Source organism: Tyto alba, unplaced genomic scaffold (assembly GCF_018691265.1).
Source record: "Tyto alba isolate M040663 unplaced genomic scaffold, T.alba_DEE_v4.0 Super-Scaffold_10, whole genome shotgun sequence".
Taxonomy (NCBI): Eukaryota; Metazoa; Chordata; class Aves; order Strigiformes; family Tytonidae; genus Tyto; species Tyto alba.
In genome coordinates this window covers 28,693,561-28,714,515 of record NW_024881262.1, presented here as the reverse complement: position 1 = coordinate 28,714,515, position 20,955 = coordinate 28,693,561, and the positions used below count along the sequence as shown (strand labels likewise).

Genomic DNA, 20,955 nt, shown 5'->3' with positions numbered 1-20,955 from the left:
TATCGGCTGCGCACACTTCACCCGCCGGCTCGGCGGCGCGGGGCCAATCGCCTGCCAGGGCGTCGGCGCCCTGAGCCCACCGGGCCAATCACGGCTCGGCGCAGCCCCGCCCCTACCGCCGCGCCCGGGGAAAGCGGCCAATCGCAAGCCGGCTCCGGCTCCTGAGGCGGAGTCCTCCCGGCTGTGAGAGAAGGGCCCTCTCGTTGGTCGGCGCGGGTGCCGCTCTGCGCGGCGCCTCGGCGGTTCCCGGAAGCGGGCGGCGGTCGCCATGGCGGCGGCGGGCCCGGTGCGGCTGTGGGCCAAGACGGAGCCGTTCCTGGTGGGGGCCCTGCCCGCCCCGCCGCCCGCCCGCCTCTCCCCCTACTACTTGCGGAAGGTGGCGGCGTATGCCCGGGCGCGGGCGGCCGAGGGCTGCTTCCCGCGGCTGCAGTGGCCCCGGTGGCGGCACATCGCTTGCGGGAAGCTGCAGCTGGGCCGCGGCCTGGCCTGGCTTTACTTCGAGCTCTTCCACAGCCTCCTCCGGCGGGACCCGCCGCGCCGCCTCGAGTGGGCCGAGGCCGAGGCGGCCTGCGCCAGCGCCGACGAGCTGGAGCAGGAGCGGAGCAAGGCAGGAGCTGCGTCCCGAGCCGGGCGGGCGTGGGGAGGGGCGGGGGGAGCCCACCCTAACGCCTCTTTTTCTCCCCTCTCGGCCAGCTGTCGGTAGACACTCTGCAGTTCCTGCTGTTCCTGTACGTCCAACAGGTGAACAAGGTTTCCCTGCGCAGGTCTCTGATCGGGGAGGAATGGCCCAGCCCCCGGACCAAGTCCCCCGGCCTGACTGGAAAATCTGCCGGTGAAAATAAGGTATTTGTGGCTGTGGGATTCGCCTCGTGGGGCTGGGTGGGAAACTGCCTTGAGAACTGGCCGCTTCATCCCTGGCACAGCGTGATCCTGCCTGGAGTAAAGACCAAGCAAATGGGCAATAATGAAGTGAAGCGGGTGTGTTCTTTGCAGTTTTGCCAGCAAAAGTTCTCCACGGGAATTTCTGAGAGTCTGAGACCAACTGCAAAAGTTCTCTCAGAGTCTTAGCAGTTCTTTTAAGAAGCAGCTGCCTCTTTGCTTCTCCTGTTAGTTAAACAAGAAGCTTTTCTTAGGTTGAGGCTGTTTTCCCTTGACCCACTCTAAAGTATTGGGATCCCAGGATGTTCCCTAGCATGAAGTTACATCTCTGAGCAGAGAGCTGGCTGGTCAGCTGTAGATCAATAAAATACTATCAAGTATTTTAAAAGAAGTGAGTTGGAAGTCTTGGGTGCAGCCTGTGGGCAGCTCTGTGCTTGAGAGTGAATGACAGATTGGCAACACCACCGTAAAGGCCAGCTGCAAACCTCAGTGGGTTTCTGGCATGCCTGGGATGCTGTGAGCTCCGTGGGCTAGCGAAATGTTGCTTGGGATGAGCTGAACTGATAAAAATAGGAACTGGGTAACTTTATACTGAAAGATTGAACAAATGAAAAAAGAGAGAGGAACTGACACAGGTCTCCAGAGCCTTCTCTTTCCCAGGGCTGTGAGGTGGGTGACTGTGGAGCATCCAGTATTATCTAAAAGCCGATGTTTTGTTTTAATTATATGCATTACACAAAACTCTGGGCAGGAAGGAGGTGCATCTTGGTTGCCACTGAAATCCTCCCAGGGATTTTGGTCCCAAGGGGCTTGGGGCTGTCTCCACTGGTGTGACTGTTCTATGTGTGATTGGGTGAGATTCCCCCAGTTTCAGCAACGCCTGAGGTAAACCGTGCCCTCTTTTGAAATGGTGTAGCGAGTCTTGACTGGTGCGAGAGGGTCTCTGTGGCTGTGCAGGGACCTCCAGCTGCTGGACAAGATGCTCGCAGCTGCTTTTTAAGCCCTTTTGGCCACAGCCCTCAGGGATGGTGAGGACAACAGGTAATCATAGCCGTGTGTTGCTTGTTCTGCAGTTCCCAGGCCAGCAAAGCTTGTCTTGATCAAGGTCTGCCATAATTCTAGTCTTCTGCTTTTTTGGGGCTCTGGAGCCCTTTAGAATTTGAACTAATGATTCTTTCAGAGGTTGTTTGGTTTATTGGTTCGCTCGCTGTGAAGAAATGACCCTCTGCTTTTTTCCCCGCAGCGCCTCAGAAGGCGGCACTAAATCAGAGCTGAAGGTCTGGAACAGATGCAGCGATTTTCCAATAGAGCAGTTGCAAGACCTTGACTGTCAGTTATTGATTTGCTTCCTACCTTCAGTTACCAGCAGCAGCTGGCTGAATTTGTGTGGGAAGGACTGTAGGAGAGTCTGTTTCTGCTTTCTAGAGTGAAATATTTGGTACCTGGAGTTAGAATAATTTTTTTTTTTTTTTTTTTTTTTTGTCTTTTTGGGGGGAGGTTGCTTTCTCTGTTTTGGAAGAGCAGAGCAGCAGAAGCAGTGAGCAGGAGAGATCACCACATTTGACTTGCTTTCCCTGTTCTAGAATGAGCGTAAGCAAGGATGCAATGTACAGTGTTAGTGGAGCTTGCCAGCTCTGTGAGAACTCACCTCCTTCTTGTGTGTTTTTCTACCTGCCAAGAACTGGAACGATCAGGACCACCGCGCCTTTGTGCAGAGCCACCTCTCGGATATGCTGGAGCTGCTGCTGGAGCCGGAGCAGCTCGCTGCCTCCTCCCATTCTACCCGCAGTAGCCTGGTGTCCTACGAAGCCATCTGTGCCCTCAGCTTTCTTATTGAAGGGACCGTGAACAACTCCAGGACGGTCCACCCTCTGCACGAGCTTGCCCTCTGGCAGCCCTGTCATGGGCAGAATGGCTACTCAAAGGCCTCCAGAGCCTTCTCTTTCACAAAGCTAGAGAGCTGGCTGCGGTCTTGCCTGACAACAAACCCTTTTGGAATGACTGCCTGCCTCAAGTCTGGGAAGAAACTCGCGTGGGCGCAGCAAGGTAGCTATAGGCCTTGTCTTTATTTTCAGAAATCACTTTCCAGTCTCAGCTCTTCCTGCTGACCAGGGATCTGGCAGTGGTGGGGGCGGCTTGTTTCCTTTTCCTTCTACTGTCAGTGGAGATGGGGAAGGTGACAGCTTAGAGGTGAGTCTGAGTGACTAGAGGGTGCTGCGTGTGACATCTGTGTGTGTTTTTCCAGTCCTTGTATCACTTTTGTGAGCAAACATTAATGACTTTACTGTCAAAGGCCCCTCTGAGTGAGGTCAGTATTACTAGCCTCATTAGTCAAGTACAGCTGGGCACAGAGAATAGATAATGTAATGGGTTTGTGGCAAAGCTGAAAACTGGTCTCAGTTTCCTTGTCTTGAATCACAGCTTCCCTCCTGCAGGGACTTGGCAGTGGAGCCAAGGACCATTCCACCTTAGGAGAAAAAAATTCAGATCAGTGTTTTGTTTCTCTGACTGCACAGTCGTAAGAGTGGCAGCGCATTAAGTGGGACAGTGAGGTTGCTCAAGGATTGTACTGTAGAGGGAGCATTTTACTGTCTTAAACCATACAGTTCCTGCTTTCAACATAAAATTTGCTCTAAGGACCTTCCTGCCAAGCTAAGTCTTGTGTTTGGAAACAGACTTCTGGAAATGGAGATGCCTAGGTCAGAGCTGTCTGTAGCTTGTGGAAGGCTTTGGCTGCCTTTGAATAATTTTGAAGTGTTTGTGATCTTGCAGTGTGCCCCAACTTTGGAGCTCCTGACTGCTACGTACTGCTGACCTGCCTAGTGGGCATGGGCGGAAGGTATGGCTGGTGCATGAAGTGATGCAGCCTGATGGTACCACCCTTGAAGTTTTGGGCTGGTTATTTTCTTGAGGGATTGCTGCGTGATGTGGACAGCAAACCATCATGTCTGTGTCTCTGTAGGAATCCCGTATAGCCTTTTTGTGCTTTTTGGGGGGGGGTTGTTTTGTTTTTTTGTTTTTTTCAATTTTAAGTGCATCGGTGAACTTTATTTTGCAGTTGAAGGAACAACCAGGAGAGCAAAGATTGCCTGCAATACTCGTGTGGTGCCTGAGGTGTTCCCCATGGTGATAATGAGCCAGGTGTACAAGCAGACGCTGGCCAAGAGCTCGGACACCCTGGTGGGGGCTCATGTAAGAATTCATCGCTGCAACGAGTCCTTCATTTATCTCCTCTCTCCTCTCCGGTGAGTTTTTGTTCTCCTGGGACACAGCTGTCTTTTTGGCAGGTTTGTTCAAATGCCCAATTCTTCTCAGATGGACTAAGCAGTGAAAAAGTCTTGCTTTTGCTCTTTCCTGCTCACGTGCCCTCGCTCTCTTGTTCTTTTGCAGATCTGTGACCATTGAGAAGTGCCGGAATAGCACTTTTGTCCTTGGCCCTGTACAGGCCTCTGTTCACGTCCACAGCTGTGACAACATCAAGGTTATTGTGGTTTGCCATTGCTTGTCCCTTTCTTCCACTGCTGGTTGTACTTTTTACACTCTCACACCTACCCAGCCTCTCATCCTCTCGGGGAACGAAGCAATCAGCTTTGCCCCTTTCCACACCCATTATCCGATGCTTGAAGACCACATGGCTCAGGTGGGCTTGGCCACTCTGCCAAACTACTGGGACAGTCCCATGCTGGTGTGCAAGGAGAGCAGTGACACGAGTGTCTTCCGCCTCCTGCCGCCCTCGGACTTCTACACCTTCGTCATTCCTTTTGAGATGGAAGGAGACACCACGGAGACGCCGGGTGGGCTTCCCCACGCGTATCAGAAGGCGCTGAGTCAGCGAGAGCGGAAGGTACAGATCTGGCAGAAAACTGTGAAGGAGGCAGGCCTGACCAAGTGAGTGCTGCATCCGAACAGGAGCATGTGAGCTGCGTCGCAGCTCGGCTCGGACACCAACACAAGATTCATTTGATGTGGTTCAACAGAAGTGCTTTAATAATGGGTTGATTTGCGTGAGCCACATCTTGCATGCCATTTCTAGAGCATGAGTAATTAGCCATCTTGGGATCCTGCTCTTTAGTAATTCCTCTGATGGGAAAATAATGCTCACAGTTGTGACTCTGAAAGAGGTACTTTGTCACGATGGCATTTTCCTAGCTTGTGAGACTCAGGGAAAAGCATGCCTAGATACTGTTGAGGGCTGAGGTGAGGGATCCACCCCGGCAGTAAGAGTTTCCAACTTACCTCATGCTGGGTGCTGTCTCTCTGCTGTCTCTGTTTTGCTTCCAGTGTCGTGTGCTGCTGTGGGTGAGGTCTGGGGGTGTACCCTGTACAGCTCAACTAATTACTGGCCTGCAGTTGATTGGTGGTCACTCTTAGCCCAACCTTTATATAGAGATTGAAGCTTTAAATCACTGTCCCATCTGTTGTTGAGGTGAGCTAAGAATGTGCATGTGGGCCAATACTGTAGATCACCTTGTGGACAGTAGCTTTTAAAGTCCTCTCTATCCGATCGCATCAGATCCTCCACCCAGCTTTTACTGTGCCAGCTAGGCCTGGCCTAGCTCATCTCATGTACTGATGCGTGTCTGTTTGCCTTCTCAGCAAACAGGGATGTTGTGGGATTCTGAAGACGTTCAGCTCGCTTCCTTTGCCAGCGTGCTTGCTTCTGCAGCCAGCCAGATCGGGCAAGGGTACAAATCACTGCTGACTTCAGTTTAGCTGGTTTTGTCTTTTTGTGAACTGTTTTGATGCAGCAACCCGAAGGACGCGGCTTCCTTTGCAAATACAGAGTGGGGATAGAAACCCAGATACTCAACTGTAAAGACTTGAAGAGATGAAAACAAGTTTTGTTCCCTAAGCTGTACTTAAGCTGTATAGATTTTCTTTCTGTTCTGCGGTCAGTCGATGACTTGTAACAGGCGTGTAACTGGGTGCTGATAAGCAGTGATCTTGGAGGGCTTTATCCTGTGGGGAACACAGAGTATGAAAACCTCCCCTTGGGCCCAACTGTCAACACTTGCCATCATACCAGGCTGAGGAGTTCTAGTCCATTTGATCATTTGATGTTTTGGAGGAGCTCCCTCCACTTCTCTTGTACCTTTCTGCAATCCAGGTGCCTCTGTGCCGAGCGTGGAGGAGCCTGCAGTTTGAAAGAGCTCTAGACAGGGAGAGAGAGAAAGGATTCTGGGGCAGGATTTTGCTGCAGGTGGAGGGTGACTGAGCAGTAGCGACCCAGTAGTAATGACAGTGTAAAAATGTTCAAAACTCTCAGGCTTGAGTCTTCAAGGGCAGCAGAGAGGAAAGTTATAACTTCGGCCCTTGTGTTAGTCATCCGCTGTGTCTGTGAATCTCATCTAAGGTGCTTCCCCCTCCAGCCACTGTCTTCCCAGGGCTGTTCCTTCTCACGCCAGGGTTTTGTGAAGGTGTTTGGCCTGTCAAAATCTTACTGTTAAAGAAATGTGAGGTAATACAGATGATGTGCTTAGATTTAACTAAAATCCTCTGCGGCAGTCACGGGAGGCAAGAGCTCACTAGTGGAGTGGCTTATTTCTTAAAAGGGGGAAAACTGTGCCAAGTTTAGAAGCTTGCTGAAAAACAACTGGGTAGTTGACACTGTAAAATGTCTCCGTATCTTGCGGACAGGGAGACAACTAGGAAGCTTAGAGCAAACAGGATATCAGCTTTGTAGAAAGAAAACAGTTGCCATGCTTGAACGGGGAGGTGAAAGAGAATGTTAGAAATAAGAAGACATCTTTCAAGAAGTTGAAGTTGTCTGAATGAGGAAAGTGGGGCAAAAAAAGAATGTAAATCCTGCCAGACTGAAAGTAAAACCCCCGTAAGACAGGACCAATAAGACAGCTTGAGGAACAACTCGCAAAAGCATAAAATCCTGTTTATTCATTTTCCGAGCATATCAGACAGAAAGTCTTTCAGGGTCAGGAGCAGATCAAGGTATATGAAAAGCACTTGGAGAAGATAAAACTATAAGGGAAGAAAGAAGTGACTGCCTTTGTGTTCACATTCACCGGGGAGGAATTTAGGTTAGTTTCTGTCCTAGAACCCTGCTTTTTGGGCAATGTCTCAAATGGAAGTGATAGTACAAAGAAGAGCCTTTAGCTTGAAAAAAGGGTCTGGGTACCCCGAGCCTCTGTGAAGCTGAGTGGTACAAAAATGAATAGGGCTGGTTTGCTGCTTTTCCCAGTACAGGATGGGATCAGCACATCAGATTAGGAATGGGTTCAAAGCAAAACCACGTAAAATCTCCACAGGACACTGAAGATGTTCATGGGTTGAACGTGGGTTCAGAAAGGAATTGTGTAAGCTCACAGGAAAAAAAAAAGCCCAGCAAGAGCTACTCAATACCCCTGCCGCCTCTGGTTTAAGAAATTCCGGAGCTGAGCTGATCCCAGGTGGCTGGGATGCTATTCTGGAGAAATACTGCTGTGAGCCTGTGCTGTTCTTGGGCATCTGACTGGTGCCAGACAGAGTGCCTGAGCTAAGTGGTATACCCTGTTATTGCTGGTCTTAGCAAAAACACCCCAAAAATTATTTGGCAGTAATGGGAATTATTTGACGAGCGTTGGTGCATTTTTTGCCTGATTTCCATCCTCTCTCAGATGCTGTCAGAACAGCATTTTGTGTGTTTAGTGCTTCAACCCTAGTTACTAATCTTCTTTTTCTCCCTTTTCAGACTGTTTTTAATCTGTGCTCTAAGTGCAAAGTGGAGGCAGCCCTGTGGAGCAGAGTTACTGTGCTAGTTAACTCCAACAAGTTCTCCCTTTGGAGTTTATTATTGTCACACTCACTTGGTAAAAACCTTCTCTCCCTGATACAGACAGTTCAGGAACCAAGCCCAGCTCTTAGCTGATATATATAGAAGCTTGTTTTGGTAGTGGAGGTGAGGTTAGAAGTATATGAGCAACTGATGTCATCTACCTGGATTTGTGAAAAGCTTTTGACACTGACCCGCACAACATCCTTGTCTCTAAATCGGAGAGACAGGGATTTGACAGATGGAGCACTCGGTGGATAAGGAATTGGCTGGTTGCACTCAAAGAGTTGTGGTCAGCTGTTGGATGGCCAAGTGGAGAGCAGTTCCTTAGGGGTCGGTGTTGGGGCCAGCCGCTGTTTAACATCTTTTTTGGTGACATGGACAGTGGCATCGATGCACCCTCAGCAAATTCACCAATGACACTGAGCTGTGTGGTGGGGGACACGCTGAGGGCAGGGGTGGCATCCCGAGGGACCTGGGCAGGCTGGAGAGGGGGGCCCGGGCAAACCTCATGGAGTTCAACAAGGCCAAGGGCAAGGTCCTGCCCGTGGGTCGGGGCAATCCCCAGCACAAACCCAGGCTGGGCGAGGAGTGGCTGGAGAGCAGCCCCAAGGAGAGGGGCTGGGGGGGTTGCTGGGGGGAAAACTGCCCGTGAGGCAGCCCCGTGCGCTGGCAGCCCAGAACCCACCCGTGCCCTGGGCTGCAGGCAGAGCAGGGGGGGCAGCAGGGCCAGGGAGGGGATTCTCCCCCTCTGCTCCGCTCTGGGGAGACCCCCCTGCAGTGCTGGGGCCAGCTCGGGGGCCCCCAACAGCAGAAGGACCCGGAGCTGCTCGAGCGGGGCCAGAGGAGGCCACGGAGATGCTGGGGGGGCTGGAGCAGCTCCCCTGGGGGGCCGGGCTGAGAGAGTTGGGGGGGTTCATCCTGGAGAAGAGAAGGCTCCGGGGGGACCCTGAGAGTGGCCTCCCAGGGCTTAAAGGGGGGACAGGAGAGGTGGGGAGGGACTCTGGGTCAAGGGGTGGGGGTAGGATGAGGGGGGACGGTTTTAAATTGTAAGAGGGGAGATTTAGACGAGATTTAAGGCAGAAATCCTTCCCTGTGCGGGGGGGGAGGCGCTGGCCCAGGGTGCCCAGGGCAGCTGTGGCTGCCCCCTCCCTGGAAGGGTTCAAGGCCAGGTTGGACGAGGCTGGGAGCCCCCTGGGCTGGGGGAAGGGGGCCCTGCCCGGGGCAGGGGGGTTGGGGCTAAGTAATCTTTAAAGGACCCTTCTGACCCAAACCCATCTGTGATTCTATGATAATACTAGAAATAAATGTGACCTTTACCTACTTCCCTGCTGGTCTTCTTGTGGTTTCAGGGATCAGAGGAAGCAGTTCCAGATACTGGTAGAAAACAAATTCTATGAATGGCTGGTTCAGACAGGGAACCGTCAGCAGCTGGATAGCCTTGTTCCTCCTGCAGTAGGCTCCAAGCAGGCAGCAGGATAGCATCGTGTTCCTGTACAGCAAAGGGAAAGGAAGGGTGAGTAGAGGACCTGTTTCTCTTGATTCTTCTCTATCTAGAAGAATTGTCCCATGTTTGTGTGCACAGCCTACGCAGAGGGGGAAGAAGTAGGAGGCTGTTCAGTGGATGTTCTCCCGAGAGCCTTGCATTTGGTTTTAGTTCTTACTTTGCAGACAAAACCTGCTTTCAATTTGAATCTGTTCCCAGTGTACTCAGCACCTCCTTTGTTCTCTGCAGGCGTTCTCTTTGATTTGTTGGGGACATCTGTGTGCATCTGTAAAGGCAGATAGGCATATTGTGCATAATCTGATGTAAAAACTTATTTTAATAACTGCTCTTTCAGAGAGGCTGTGTGTATTAATGACTGTATTTACCTGTCTCACCTCTTGCTTAAGAGAATTAAGTGAGGCTTCAAATAATTCTTGCTTTGTAGTGTCTTTCTTTGCCCAAGTAAAGTGGTTTAGGAGCCAGAGACAAGCCCTTATGATACTTTTCTGCTATTGCATGTTTCAAACCATTATAAAGTTGGGGTTTTTTTTTTTGTTTTTTTTTTTTTTTTCCCTCCTTTTCTTTAGTCTATGAGTTGCTTTTTCTTTGCTAATGTTGAGAGTAAAATTTGCTCCTCTGATTTCGTTACAGAGTTCTGGGAACAGGCAACGATACACTGAAAACAGTTCTCATTAAGACTCTGCAGCCACCCTGACTGAACACACTCGACGGGGATCTGACACCCAGCCTCGGTGTGGATTGGACTGTCTGTCTGGTTTAGGAATCCTAATCGCTGCGGCTTTCCCAGGAACGTGCTGTAACTATTCCACTGGTAACTGAGAAGGTGCATGTCACTAGAGGATGATGAAGTATGCCTTGTTGCAGACCCTTTAGTGGGGAGGCTGTCGTCACGGGTAGCGTCCGTGGTGTGCAAGTACCCAGCAAAGGAGCCCCTTCCTGGTGCGGAGCGTCCTTATGGGATGAGCCAGCTGCACTGTTTTTACAAATGTGAAAAAGAAATGTTTGATTTTTTTTTTTTTTAATGAATGAAATTAATTGGAGTTTTTTTTATATGAAGATGGCACTTAAGCAATGTGATTTTTATGGAATTAACTTTCTTACACGTTTGCGTTGTTTTGACAAATGTCAATAAAACACAGTTCTCAGATAAGCCTGCCACACGCGTCCTGGGGAAAGGGTTTTACTTGTCCAGTGGGTGTTACGGGGACACCTCTTTACTGCTTAATGATATGTGAACTGATCAACTGAGAGAAAAGTCCTAATTTATTAACAGCCATGGATTTGGAAGGTTTTGAAGGCTGCTCTAGCACAGCATTTTGATCCAAACTCTGTTTCCCACCTTTAATATTTCTTGTAAAGAGTATCAGCTTGAACGAGTACCATTCTCATGTGCTAGTGGAACCTGTCCTGGGAAGATGTGCTCGCAGCTGAGCACCTAAACAAGCTGGACAAAATAGACAAAGGAATTGTATGGATGACTGAGAGAGCAGCAGCTCCATGTGCTTTCTGAAGAGCTATCCAACCTGAGAGCGAGAGGAAGGCAGGGGCATTCAGTGCTCTGCTGTACACGGCTGTTGTGGTGCTAGAATTTTCCTGAAGGTCTCTCTTGGCTCCTAGGGAAGCAGGTGACGCAATGCAAGGTGAGTTTTTTACATTTAACCAACTTTTAAAAGAGGGATGTGCACAGTGACCACGGTGGAGCTTTGGGATGTCCTAGTGAACCTACTGGGTTGCCTTTTGATAGGACTCGGATCGTGGTTGAACTCTGATCTTCATAAGACAGCATTTGAATAAAAAAAATAAATAAATCCAATTGGCCTCACGGCTTTCTAGCAGTGAGAGCTGTAACCAACAGCACTGGGTGATTCAGGGCCCCTAAAACGGGAAGAGGATGAGATGCTGCTGGGCATGTCTGCCTCAGGCCGTCATATCTGACTGCGTTTAGGAGAGCTGCTGCGGTGTGCATGGGGTGGCATGCAGAGCTGCTGTTGTGAGACTGCTTGTCCTGACAGATTTGAAAGAGGCTCTGTGTGTTTCAGGGGCTGCCATGCCAAATTCGTTTCCCTTTGTTTCACTAAGCCTTTGGGCTGGTGCAGTGAATAGCTGCAGAGGTGTTTTTTCATAATGCGTTGGCGGGGACTCTGGGTGTACATAAGCCAGCAATCCTCGCCCTCCCTGCTCAGTGGGCCAGAGTGTGGCTAAAAGAAAAACTTTTGCTCAAACCTCAGACAGCGGTGTAAGAGTTTTGAGTTAAATTTGTGACACCAGTGATACGGTCAGAAATTTGGGCATCATTCTTTAATATTTGATGTGTGAAATCACTCACTGTGGGGGGTGTGTGGCCAGACATACTTCTTTGCCTCTATGTCAGGCACCGTTTGGAGCAATATAGCTCAAGCTGAGGGGGTGCTGTAAAGATATGCAGCCTCTTTGCTGCACAGATGTTTCCATCGTGAGCTTTGGAAGCAGAGCCTCCGTGCAGCGGCTGTTCTTTGCAAGCCTGTGGTGTCCGCCCCGAGCACGTGTTGACCGTTTCCTAGCGGCATCCTTTGCTGCACGGGAACATTCTCTGATAAATACTGGGTTTCTTCCTTACAAATGGGGGTGGGCCTTTTATAGCTGATGTTTCACACGCTTGAAAGGCAGAGAGCAGCCAGATTGCCCCCCCCCCGTCTTCCAGGACTTGGCAGGGGGCTGCGTGTTTTGAGTGCATTTGGCAGAGTTTTGGCGTTCTGACTCAGCAAATGGTAACAAAGGGAGGATGGTGAAGCCTTCCTTTATTCCCTAATCCTGCTTGCTTTTCTGGAAATCGGCTATAGCCTCAGAATCACTGACTCAATTTTTGGATCCTATTCTCATGACAAAGCGGCTGTCTGGTTTAAAACAAGCCCATTATAAAAAGGGTGCCTCAGATCCTGGCTGTTTGTAACAGCTTCCGACGACCCTCCAGCACTGGGGAGCTTGGCTGGAACAGAAAATGTCCAGAGCTGGAACCAAGGTAAGTTTATTTGCAGCTTATTCGTGACTGCGGCAAGGAGTACAGAATTTATCAGGGGTAAGTTGGGGATAAAGTTTGGTCTCTTTGTTCTGCTACCAGCCTCCTTCTCCTCTGTCAGTCTGTCGGCAAGAGGAGACGCGTGAAATCCCACCGCAAAGGGAGGGAAGCTGGAGCTGAGCCCTCCTTAGTCTTTTCCCAGATCTTGGCTGTTACCTTTAAGTGTGGCTTTGCAAGAGGATGGAGTCGAACACAGTGACGGGTGAGGGGATATTTTAAGTTGCACCAGGACCTGATGCCTTGTAAATTGACGGTGGAGGCTGCTATGCCAACAGCAAGCGTGACGAGTTGTGTTTGCAGAGCGGAGTCTCGTGGAAGGCTTCCTCGGGAGAACCCGAGTCCCCCTTCCACGGTGGAGCAAAGGGTGCGCTGCGACAGAAAGATGCCCGAGTGATGACCATAGCACCAAAGGCAATAGCATTCCCTCGGGGGTGCGAACCGGCCTTGTGATTTGGTGGAATCGGCAGAGGGGAATTTAAAACTGGAGGAGGAGGTTGATCGGAAAGCTCAACTCCAGCTAGAAGGCCGTGCGTGAGGTGGGGATCCAGCTCGAAAGGCTGTGTTCTTCAGTCTTGAATCAGCAGAGCTGAGCTGGCTGGTCACCCAGACCTTGTCGCAGGGTTGGGACTGGGCAGGAATAAACAGCTGGGAAAGGAGCGCGAGAACTTGGGGCTAGCGGCCAGCTTCTATGAAATGTTAAACAACTGTTAAGAGGCTGTGGACAGACACACATCTTTCCATTGTATGAGTTTTGCTTTTGGGTTGCATTCCTTTTAACCTATGGAGACTAAGACCTGAGAGGGCAGCGGGCTCAGAAGTTGAGTGGTTTTGTAGGCACTGGCCGATGCTATGGAAGATCTGGATTCAGTCTCTGCTTCTCCGCACCTTTTGTCGGTGATCTTGGCTCAAAGCGATTTGACTATTTCTGAGCAGTCTTTAAAAACGGAACACGGTGTGCTGCTTCCTTCTGACTTCTGTCAGATTGCAGTGGTGCAGTCTTTACGTACCGGCGCATAAGGAAGGTGCTGGGGAAATGTAACTGATCCATGCTCGAGTCTCCTGGCTGCTTAAAGAGACTTAAATACGCGCTGCCCTTACCCCTGCTGAAAGCTCCGTCCCCTGTGAGCGTGCTGCAGGGAATTTGTTGATTACGTGCTGCTGTGGTGCAGCAAAATGTCCAGAGGAGTTAAATCAGTGAAAGAGTGCGAATCTCATCTTTGCCCCATGCTACGCTCTTGTCTAGCACATTCCAGGGAGAAGAAAAGGCCAAAGGAGAGAATCAAGCACTATTTTTTTCATGACCGAAGCAAGTAGTCTGCCCTAGAGACGGGTCACTGCCCCCACGCTGCTTTCTTAGAAGGCAGTGGGCACTACTAGTTATTTTTTTACAGTTATTGTCTGAGTTTCCTTCTAACAGAGCTGCTGTTGGGAAGAAATATAGCTGCTATGAGGTGGCCAAGGGAGTAAGAGTTTTACAGTCCCCTAAGGAAGATTTGCTATGGCAAATTTATTATCTGCCAGGGAAGCACCCAAGAAGCAAAGTTTGGGCAGTGAGCGGTTAGCGGGTTGGTGCTGTGAGCAGAGAAACTTCGTGGCTTTACTGAGGGAAGGCGGTTTGCCTCGGAGTAAGATGTGACTGAAACCTGTAACTCACCTGTCACTATCCTGCGGGTGAAAAACATCAGTCTGGTCTGTGCCTGAATCATTGGAGGAAAACTGAGAAGCACTGGGTGCGAAGGTCTAAAATGAACTGAGAGAGTGTGCAAAGGGCTGTGGTAGAGGGTGGGTGGGCAGGAGCCTTCTCCTTAAGTCTCCCTATAAATGAACTCAGAACGAAACAGCGAACAACACTTGTGGTTGGTCACTGGCCATGCCCTTAGCGTGCTCTTGGATTTCTTTGGCTTCAGGGCTTTATAAGTGCAGGGAGAATACCCTCCTAGGAGCACCAGGTAGCTTTGCCCAACTGAAGTTCAGCTCTGGGTGGGGAAGGGACATCAAAAGGAGCTTTGATTTTCTGCTAGAAAATTAAAGGCCAACTTAACCAACTTCGGGCGCAGTTGCTGCGCTGAGGCATCGCGAGAGGGGCTGGTTCTGCTGGGGGCCAGCCACAAAATCAAGGCAGCTCACGTGGAGCCAGGACCAGAGGTGATGGAGACCAACTCCTTTCCCACTGCTGATGGTCCTGCTGTCAGGCAGGAGGAGGCATCCCTCTGCCCGGGCGGGGTGCTGCCTGCACGGAGACCAGACCTGTGGTCTTACAGACGTTGGGCAGAGTTCAGTATTGACCGTGCTGGATGCTCACTGCGTGGTCAGGAGCGGGACTGCGGATCGGAAGGGGCTGCAGAGCTTGGGGAGGGAGGTTGAGGAAAGGAGAGCTCGTCTGCTGCCGCAGTGCAGGGTGATGTCTGAGCATCCCCGCCGAGGGGGCTGGCAAGGGGGGCTGTGGCTTCCTCGACCGCTGGCTTCAAGAAGAGGATTCCTGGTGGTGAGTGGCTGCCACGCCGCAGCGAGCAGGGCTTTCAGTGTTGCCTCCAGCAGGTTTTTCAGGTGGTAGCTCTAGGGACAAAGATCCTGAAGCAGGATCTGTAAAACGACAGCGGGATTGTGGCTGGCAAGGACTGACCAGCATGGATAACTACCCAATGGTAGCTGTGTGGGAAAACGGGAGTTGGATTTTTTTGTGCACACCTTTTACAACCTTTATTTACTGGCTGGAAAGATGGTAGTGATCTCCCAACTCTCCGTTGCCCTGAAGATGGGGAGAGCTTGCTCGGGGGGGAGAGATGTGGGGACAGGTTGTTTTGTATGTGCCGACTGCTTCGTAATGGGAGATCAGTCTCTTGAAAGTCAGAGGAAAATGTGAGGGAAACAACATTATCCTAATAAAGGTCTACTAAAGGCTACAAGACCAAGGGCATAAATCCTCTGGCATGATTAATCTAACTCCCCAGATATCTGGTCAGGTAGGTGGGACGCACCGACCAATCAGCTCTAGGAAAACCGTGGCTAACTTATTTTTTAGCACAAAATGAATGAAGGGAAAAAAAAAAAAAAAAAAAAGTGGGTTGTCCTAGATTTGGCTCTATCTCCTGGGTTGAAACTATGACAACGAACAGTATTTTTAAAAGCAGTGATGTGAGATTGATACCAGTAGCCAAAGCACCATAGGTGAAGTACAACCAGCTAGGAGCAGAAGGTGATCATGTATCTTGTTACTCAAGCTGTAGAAAAACCATGGGAAATATGGATTATGGCGTACTGCGTGCTAGATGTTTAAATCACTGTGGCCAGAAAAATTCTCTCCAGAGCATCTGAGGGAATTAGCTGAGGCAATCTCAGATGCTACCAAATAACCCGGCAGCAAGTATGGGGCTGATGCCATACTGGAAGACGGGAAAAAGTGAAATATTTCGAGTATGCACGGCATTGAATTAACTGGCTCGCCCATCAGTTGATGCAATGCAAGGCTGTAGAAGACACTGGAGCAAGTAACCAAACCCCTGTTAGGGTGAAAGATGGACTGGTGATTGGAGACAGGTACAGGTGATCTACTGAGACCGGTTCAGGTCAAACTAATGTAATTTTTGATGTGGTCTGGCATCACAGCATCACAAGCAAGCAAGGGGTATAGTCAAAATCGACGTGATGATTTGGGAACCCGTTTTGTCATCCGGAAGGATCTGAAAATGGGGCTGTACAAAGGACTGGTCTGCGTCTAGGGCTTGTCAATATTTCCACGACGGGCGTTTTGAAGAAAGCACACATTGCCTCTCCAGGGCTGGCTGGGTTGGTGATACCTCAGGCAAGAGGAACAGGATTTATTCACCAGCTCTCGAGATCATTTTGAAAAAAGGTTGCGATCAGGTAGGGGAAAAAGCATCCCTAAGCAAAGTGCTTTGCAGTCAGCTGCCTGGCTGTAGAGCAGCTCTTGGGAAAGAAAGGTGGTGATGGATCAGAAACTTGCCAGCCGCATTGCAAACTTGCAGCAACCAAAGCAGAATCGGCCAACTGCAAATGCAATCCTCGCGTGTCTGAAGAACTGTGCTATCCACCCTGTACGCGGAGCGCTGCTTTAGTTTTTCTTGGCACTGGTAAAGCTTGTGTGATGTCCAGCTTTTGGCACTGACTTTTGAGAAAGCAAGCTGTGGACCGTTAGAGTGGAAACAAGGAGAACGATCGCAGGGCTAGAAGACATGACCCAGGAGGAAAGAGACCTCACCACTCCCTTATCAGTAAAGGTCTAACTGCAAACACTCGGTAAGCCAAAATAAATGAAATGCTGCTTAGGACAGTCCATTGACTACTTGTGGCTCCCTTGGCCATAACTTAGTAGCTAGTGATCTAGGGAAGGTGGGAGGGAAATGTTTTAATAGTGTTTTCCTGCAAAGAGGACAGGGACTTCAGCGAGGGAGCTCTGGGTTGGATTGGGACAGAGCTAGGTGTTGGGAAGGGTCAGACAACGGTGGCAGCTGGAGGTGTTGGGGCCAGACTGGTGGATTGCCTGCGGGGGTTAGTTGGGATGCAGTTGATCCTGCTCAGTGGTTGGGCTTGATGACTTTTTGGCATCTCGAGGGCTCTGTTTTCAGGTATTTCACTCTGCAATGCAGCTAGAATACAGATGCAGACATGTGCATGCACTGGGTGTTGAGGAACCTCCCAGCTTTCCTTCCTCGGCTTGTGTTTCAGGTCACCTTCTATGAAGACAAGAATTTCTTAGGCCGTTGCTACGAGTGCGACAGCGACTGTCCTGATTTTCACACCTACCTGAGCCGCTGCAACTCCATCCGTGTGGACGGGGGCACCTGGGTGGCCTATGAGAGGCCCAATTTTTCTGGGAACATGTACGTTCTGACGCACGGGGAGTATCCTGACTACCACCACTGGATGGGCCTCAACGACCGCCTCGGCTCCTGCAAAGCCATCCAGATAGTAAGTGTGATCTCTTCCCAAGGGATGTCTTAATTTACACCCCTAGCATTAAAGGGTTTCAGCCTGCTTGTGGGTGGCCCCCCCCCGCCTCTTCCTGGGGACCTGCAGGAGCTCCCTTGGAGAGAATGGCTATAGGGGGTTTGCTCCTGAAGTCCTGCTCCAGGAATGGCAAGGTGTTTGGTGAGTGGAGAAGGTAAACTCTTCCATTCTTGACAGCCATGGGAAAAAGCAGATCTTTCTGAGTGCTTTATAGCGAGTTTCCATAGGAACAGCAGCATAGTTTTATCTGCGTGTTCCTTTAGGGAATTCAGTGTCTGGGCAGGTTGCTCCGGGGTTTGCCTCCTTCCCCCCTGCTGTGCTGCCAGCCGATCCAAATGTGATGGTGGGCACAAGGCTTGTAACAGTGGGATGTAGATTTTGCAGGACACTCGGAGTGAAGGGCAGTTTCTTTGCCTCTCTAGCAAGCCAGGGCTCCCTTCTGATACAGGGAACTGAACCTCAGTGTCACCGAGCCCCTCTGGGCATGGGAAGAGCCCCAGGAGCAGACCTGGAGTGACCAGGAGTGGGAGGGATGCCTGAAGTCCCTCCTTGGGCGTGCCTGGAGCAGCCCGGTGTCTCTTGGTAGTGGGAGAGCACAGGGCAACGTGTGCCTCCCTGCTGCAGCGCAGGAACTGTGCTCATCCCCTCCTAACTGATGATGGGGAGATGCTTCTGCAGCCTCTGGCAGCGCCTGCCCTTCCACCCTGCAGGAGAGGGGATAAATGTAGGTTGACAGGAGCGTTTGCACCCTGTGGAAGCACCGTTGGGGGGTAGAAAGGGACAGAGGGAACGATCCCTTTGGGAAGCAAGCCTATGGGGAGAAGCACCCTTTAAAACTGGCGGGTATGGGAGTGTGGATGGGGTGTGGATTGGGGTTGAGCCGCTGAGTGCTGGTGCTGTGTTTTTGCCAGCAGCGGGGCAGGCTCTGTGGGGACCTGTGCATTGCTGGCTTGAGTGGCACAGCTGCGGGTTGGCATTGAGTGGAGCAGGTCTCACAGCTGAGCAGGAAGTTTTGCTTTTACGTCTGGAGGTCTAGTGCCGCTTCGAGCCTGTTCTGGGTTTGAGCTGGGTCTAAACCCTTTGCACGGAGTGTTTCCAGCCAGTTCAGAGCACTGATCCGGCATAAGAGATGGAGCCAAAACACGTAGGGGGGGATGTAACAGCACCACAGCTTCCTCCATCGGGATGAAATGCAGAGGCCTTATCCTGCGGGTCTACCTGGTGCTGGGCCTTTCCCTTCCTGTGCCTGGGGAGGTGGCACGGAACCCACCGCTCACCGGCGTTGGGTCAGAGCACCCCGGAGAAGCTGCAGAGTCCCCCCCGCAGAGCTCGGCTGGGGCTGGCAACCAGAGCGGGCTCGGGGAGGCGGGGGAAAGACGGTGTCCAGGCAGCTGCAGATTAAAACCGCCGCAGTGCCTTCAGGCAACGCAGCGCTTCAAATCACAGCGGAAAATACCCGCCGCCGCGGCCGCCTGTAATACAACCCAGCTGGGGTCACCAGCTCATTAAACTCCTCATTGCCCGGAGGAGCAGGGAGTGGAGGGGGGGGGGTGGGGGGTGTCTGTCTCTCCTCCTGATGCTCCCGTGGAGTGGCTGAAGGGTTCGAGCCAGCAGCGGGATGGGCAGGCTGCCTGGGATAGAGAGCCCAGCGCTTGCTGATGTGGCCTCATCCCTCCCTGTGAAACTGGGGCTGGGCTTTGAGCTGGAAGTGCTCTGCTCCAGCTCGGCCTCTTTGCACGTGATGCTCGGTCCGGAGTTACCCCGGCTGCCTCCCTGCTGTGCTTTTGGGGCTGATGTGAGCTGTTCAGCTCTGTCCTGGTGTGCTGGGGGGGGGGGGGGGGGGGGGGGAAGTAGTTTGTTCCTGGTCTGAGTCCGACCACGCCTCAGCGCTGCTCCCATCCGCTGGGGACGTGTCGGTGCTCCCCTCCAGCGCTCGTGCCATTTTCTCTCCCCTTCTTCCAGCCGAGTGGAGGCCGGGGCCACATCCAGGTATTTGAGAAGGGAGATTTTGGCGGGCAGATGTTCGAAGCCACTGAAGACTGCCCTTCCATCATGGAGGAGTGGCACATGCGCGAGGTCCATGCCTGCAGAGTGCTGGAGGGCGTCTGGGTTTTCTACGAGCATCCCAACTACCGGGGCCGGCAGTACGTGCTGCCCAAGGGGGATTACCGCAAACCCGTGGAGTGGGGAGCGGCGAGCCCCGCCGTCCAGTCCTTCCGCAGCATCTCTGAGTGAGGCAGACCCTTGACTGGGCTGCTGGAGGCCGTCAATAAAGCAACTGAGTCACTCAGCTCAGCCTGTCCTGCTTATTCCTGGGCTCTGCGTGCGAGTTGTCCTGCTTTGGGGGGGAGCCAGAGCGAAGCTGAGCCTTCTCTGAGCAAAACACCAGCCCCAATTACCTCCGTCTCCCCGTCATCTCCTCCTTCCGGGCTGGCCCCATCCCTTCCCCTCCACCCCGCTGTTCCTCTCCAGGGAAAAGCCATCCTGAAGCTGGAGCTTTGTGCTCCAGCGTTTGGCCAGTCCAATGGAGCAGTGGGACCATCTTACCCCGCCCTGGGTCTCCGTTTTCTGGTGCTAGCTGTGGGTGGCCTCAGTCCGTCGTGACCCTGGGGCGTCCCCTGCTTGCTGTGTGACTGCTGCACGGTGGCTGGGGAAAAGGGCTGAGGTTTACATCCCTGCCACGGGCAGCGTGACCCCCCCACACCTTGGGGAGCCTGAGCAAGGCACCAGTCGCCCTGTTGCTGGAGGAGCATGTCCCTCCCGCGATGCTCAGGGCAACGGGACTGGGGGGGAAGTGAAGATGAGAGGCAGGGATCCCGGAGCGGGTAGGAGAGTTATGGCTGCAAACTCCATGGGGGATGCTGGGGACCCTGGCAGCCCAGTGTGCCAGGTACAGGATCCCCTAGGCGTGACACAAGGGGTCTAGTTGCTTCAAATGGGGCTAAGCACCACGTCAAGCTGGGCAGCTGGAAGGGGAAGGAGAGGCTGGACAGGGACAGAGATGGTCAGTGCCTCTGGAAGGTGCCCTGGGATGGGAGGTCACCGTTGAATGATCTTGAAGGGCAGGAAGGGGTCCCTGGGTACCTGAGACGGGCAGGGAGCAGAGGGGGCTGCCAGGCTCCCCCTCAGCCCAGTTTGCCACCAGCCAGAGCATTCTATTTTGCCCGGTGCTGCTAGCTTTTGCCCATGTTGTCCCGGCACAGCCTCCCGCGCAGGAATAACTGATGTCTGCTGCACAGGGCACTCTCTCTCCTCCCGGGACCTGCAGCCTGTTTGCATATCGAGCCGAGGGGCCTTGGGGTAATGACGCTGGATGTAGAAGCAGAGCCCTTCTAGCCGTGCTCTGCGCTCTCTTGCCGGTTGATGTATGAGGTTATTACGGAGCAGGGAGGCAGGTTTAAGCGATGCTTGTCAAGCCGCCGCGCCGCGACCCCCCGGGAACGTAACTGCTGGTGGGGAGCGGGGAGAGGCTGCTGAGAGGGGCAGCTCCAGCCCCACAGGCTTCCCCTAACGCAAAGGTGGGCTGAAGAACGTCTCCTTCCTCGTCCTCCTCCTGCTGCGACCCTGCAGTTAGTGCATCCCTCCCCCCCCTCCCCACCCCAGCCTTAACCCCCCTGCCCTGTTTCAGCCCTTTGCTGCAAAGGGTGAGGCATCTTCCTGACCAACTTCTGTCCCACCATCTCTCTGTCACGGGTCAGCGGGATGCAGACAATTTGGCATTATGTTTAGGTCTTGGTGCATTTTTGCCCCCAAAATATTTCTGCAGGACTGGCCAGCCCG

General features: G+C 52.2%; 2 protein-coding genes across 2 annotated transcripts; both read left to right on the top strand.

Annotated features, from left to right (window-relative positions):
- The first annotated feature begins 219 nt into the window (after positions 1-219).
- TBCCD1 (TBCC domain containing 1) lies at positions 220-10,302 on the top strand. The gene is made up of 7 exons (XM_042797616.1): positions 220-607; positions 694-843; positions 2,559-2,925; positions 3,938-4,124; positions 4,270-4,767; positions 8,998-9,161; positions 9,783-10,302. Exons 1-6 carry the CDS (start codon positions 269-271, stop codon positions 9,125-9,127), a joined length of 1,671 nt encoding a protein of 556 aa, XP_042653550.1. The 5' UTR covers positions 220-268; the 3' UTR covers positions 9,128-9,161; positions 9,783-10,302.
- Positions 10,303-10,970: 668 nt separating this feature from the next.
- On the top strand, positions 10,971-19,465 carry CRYGS (crystallin gamma S). The gene is made up of 3 exons (XM_032992602.2): positions 10,971-12,150; positions 16,894-17,136; positions 19,138-19,465. The coding sequence occupies exons 1-3, from the start codon at positions 12,130-12,132 to the stop codon at positions 19,408-19,410; spliced, it is 537 nt and encodes a 178-aa protein (XP_032848493.2). The 5' UTR covers positions 10,971-12,129; the 3' UTR covers positions 19,411-19,465.
- The last annotated feature ends 1,490 nt before the right edge of the window (positions 19,466-20,955 follow it).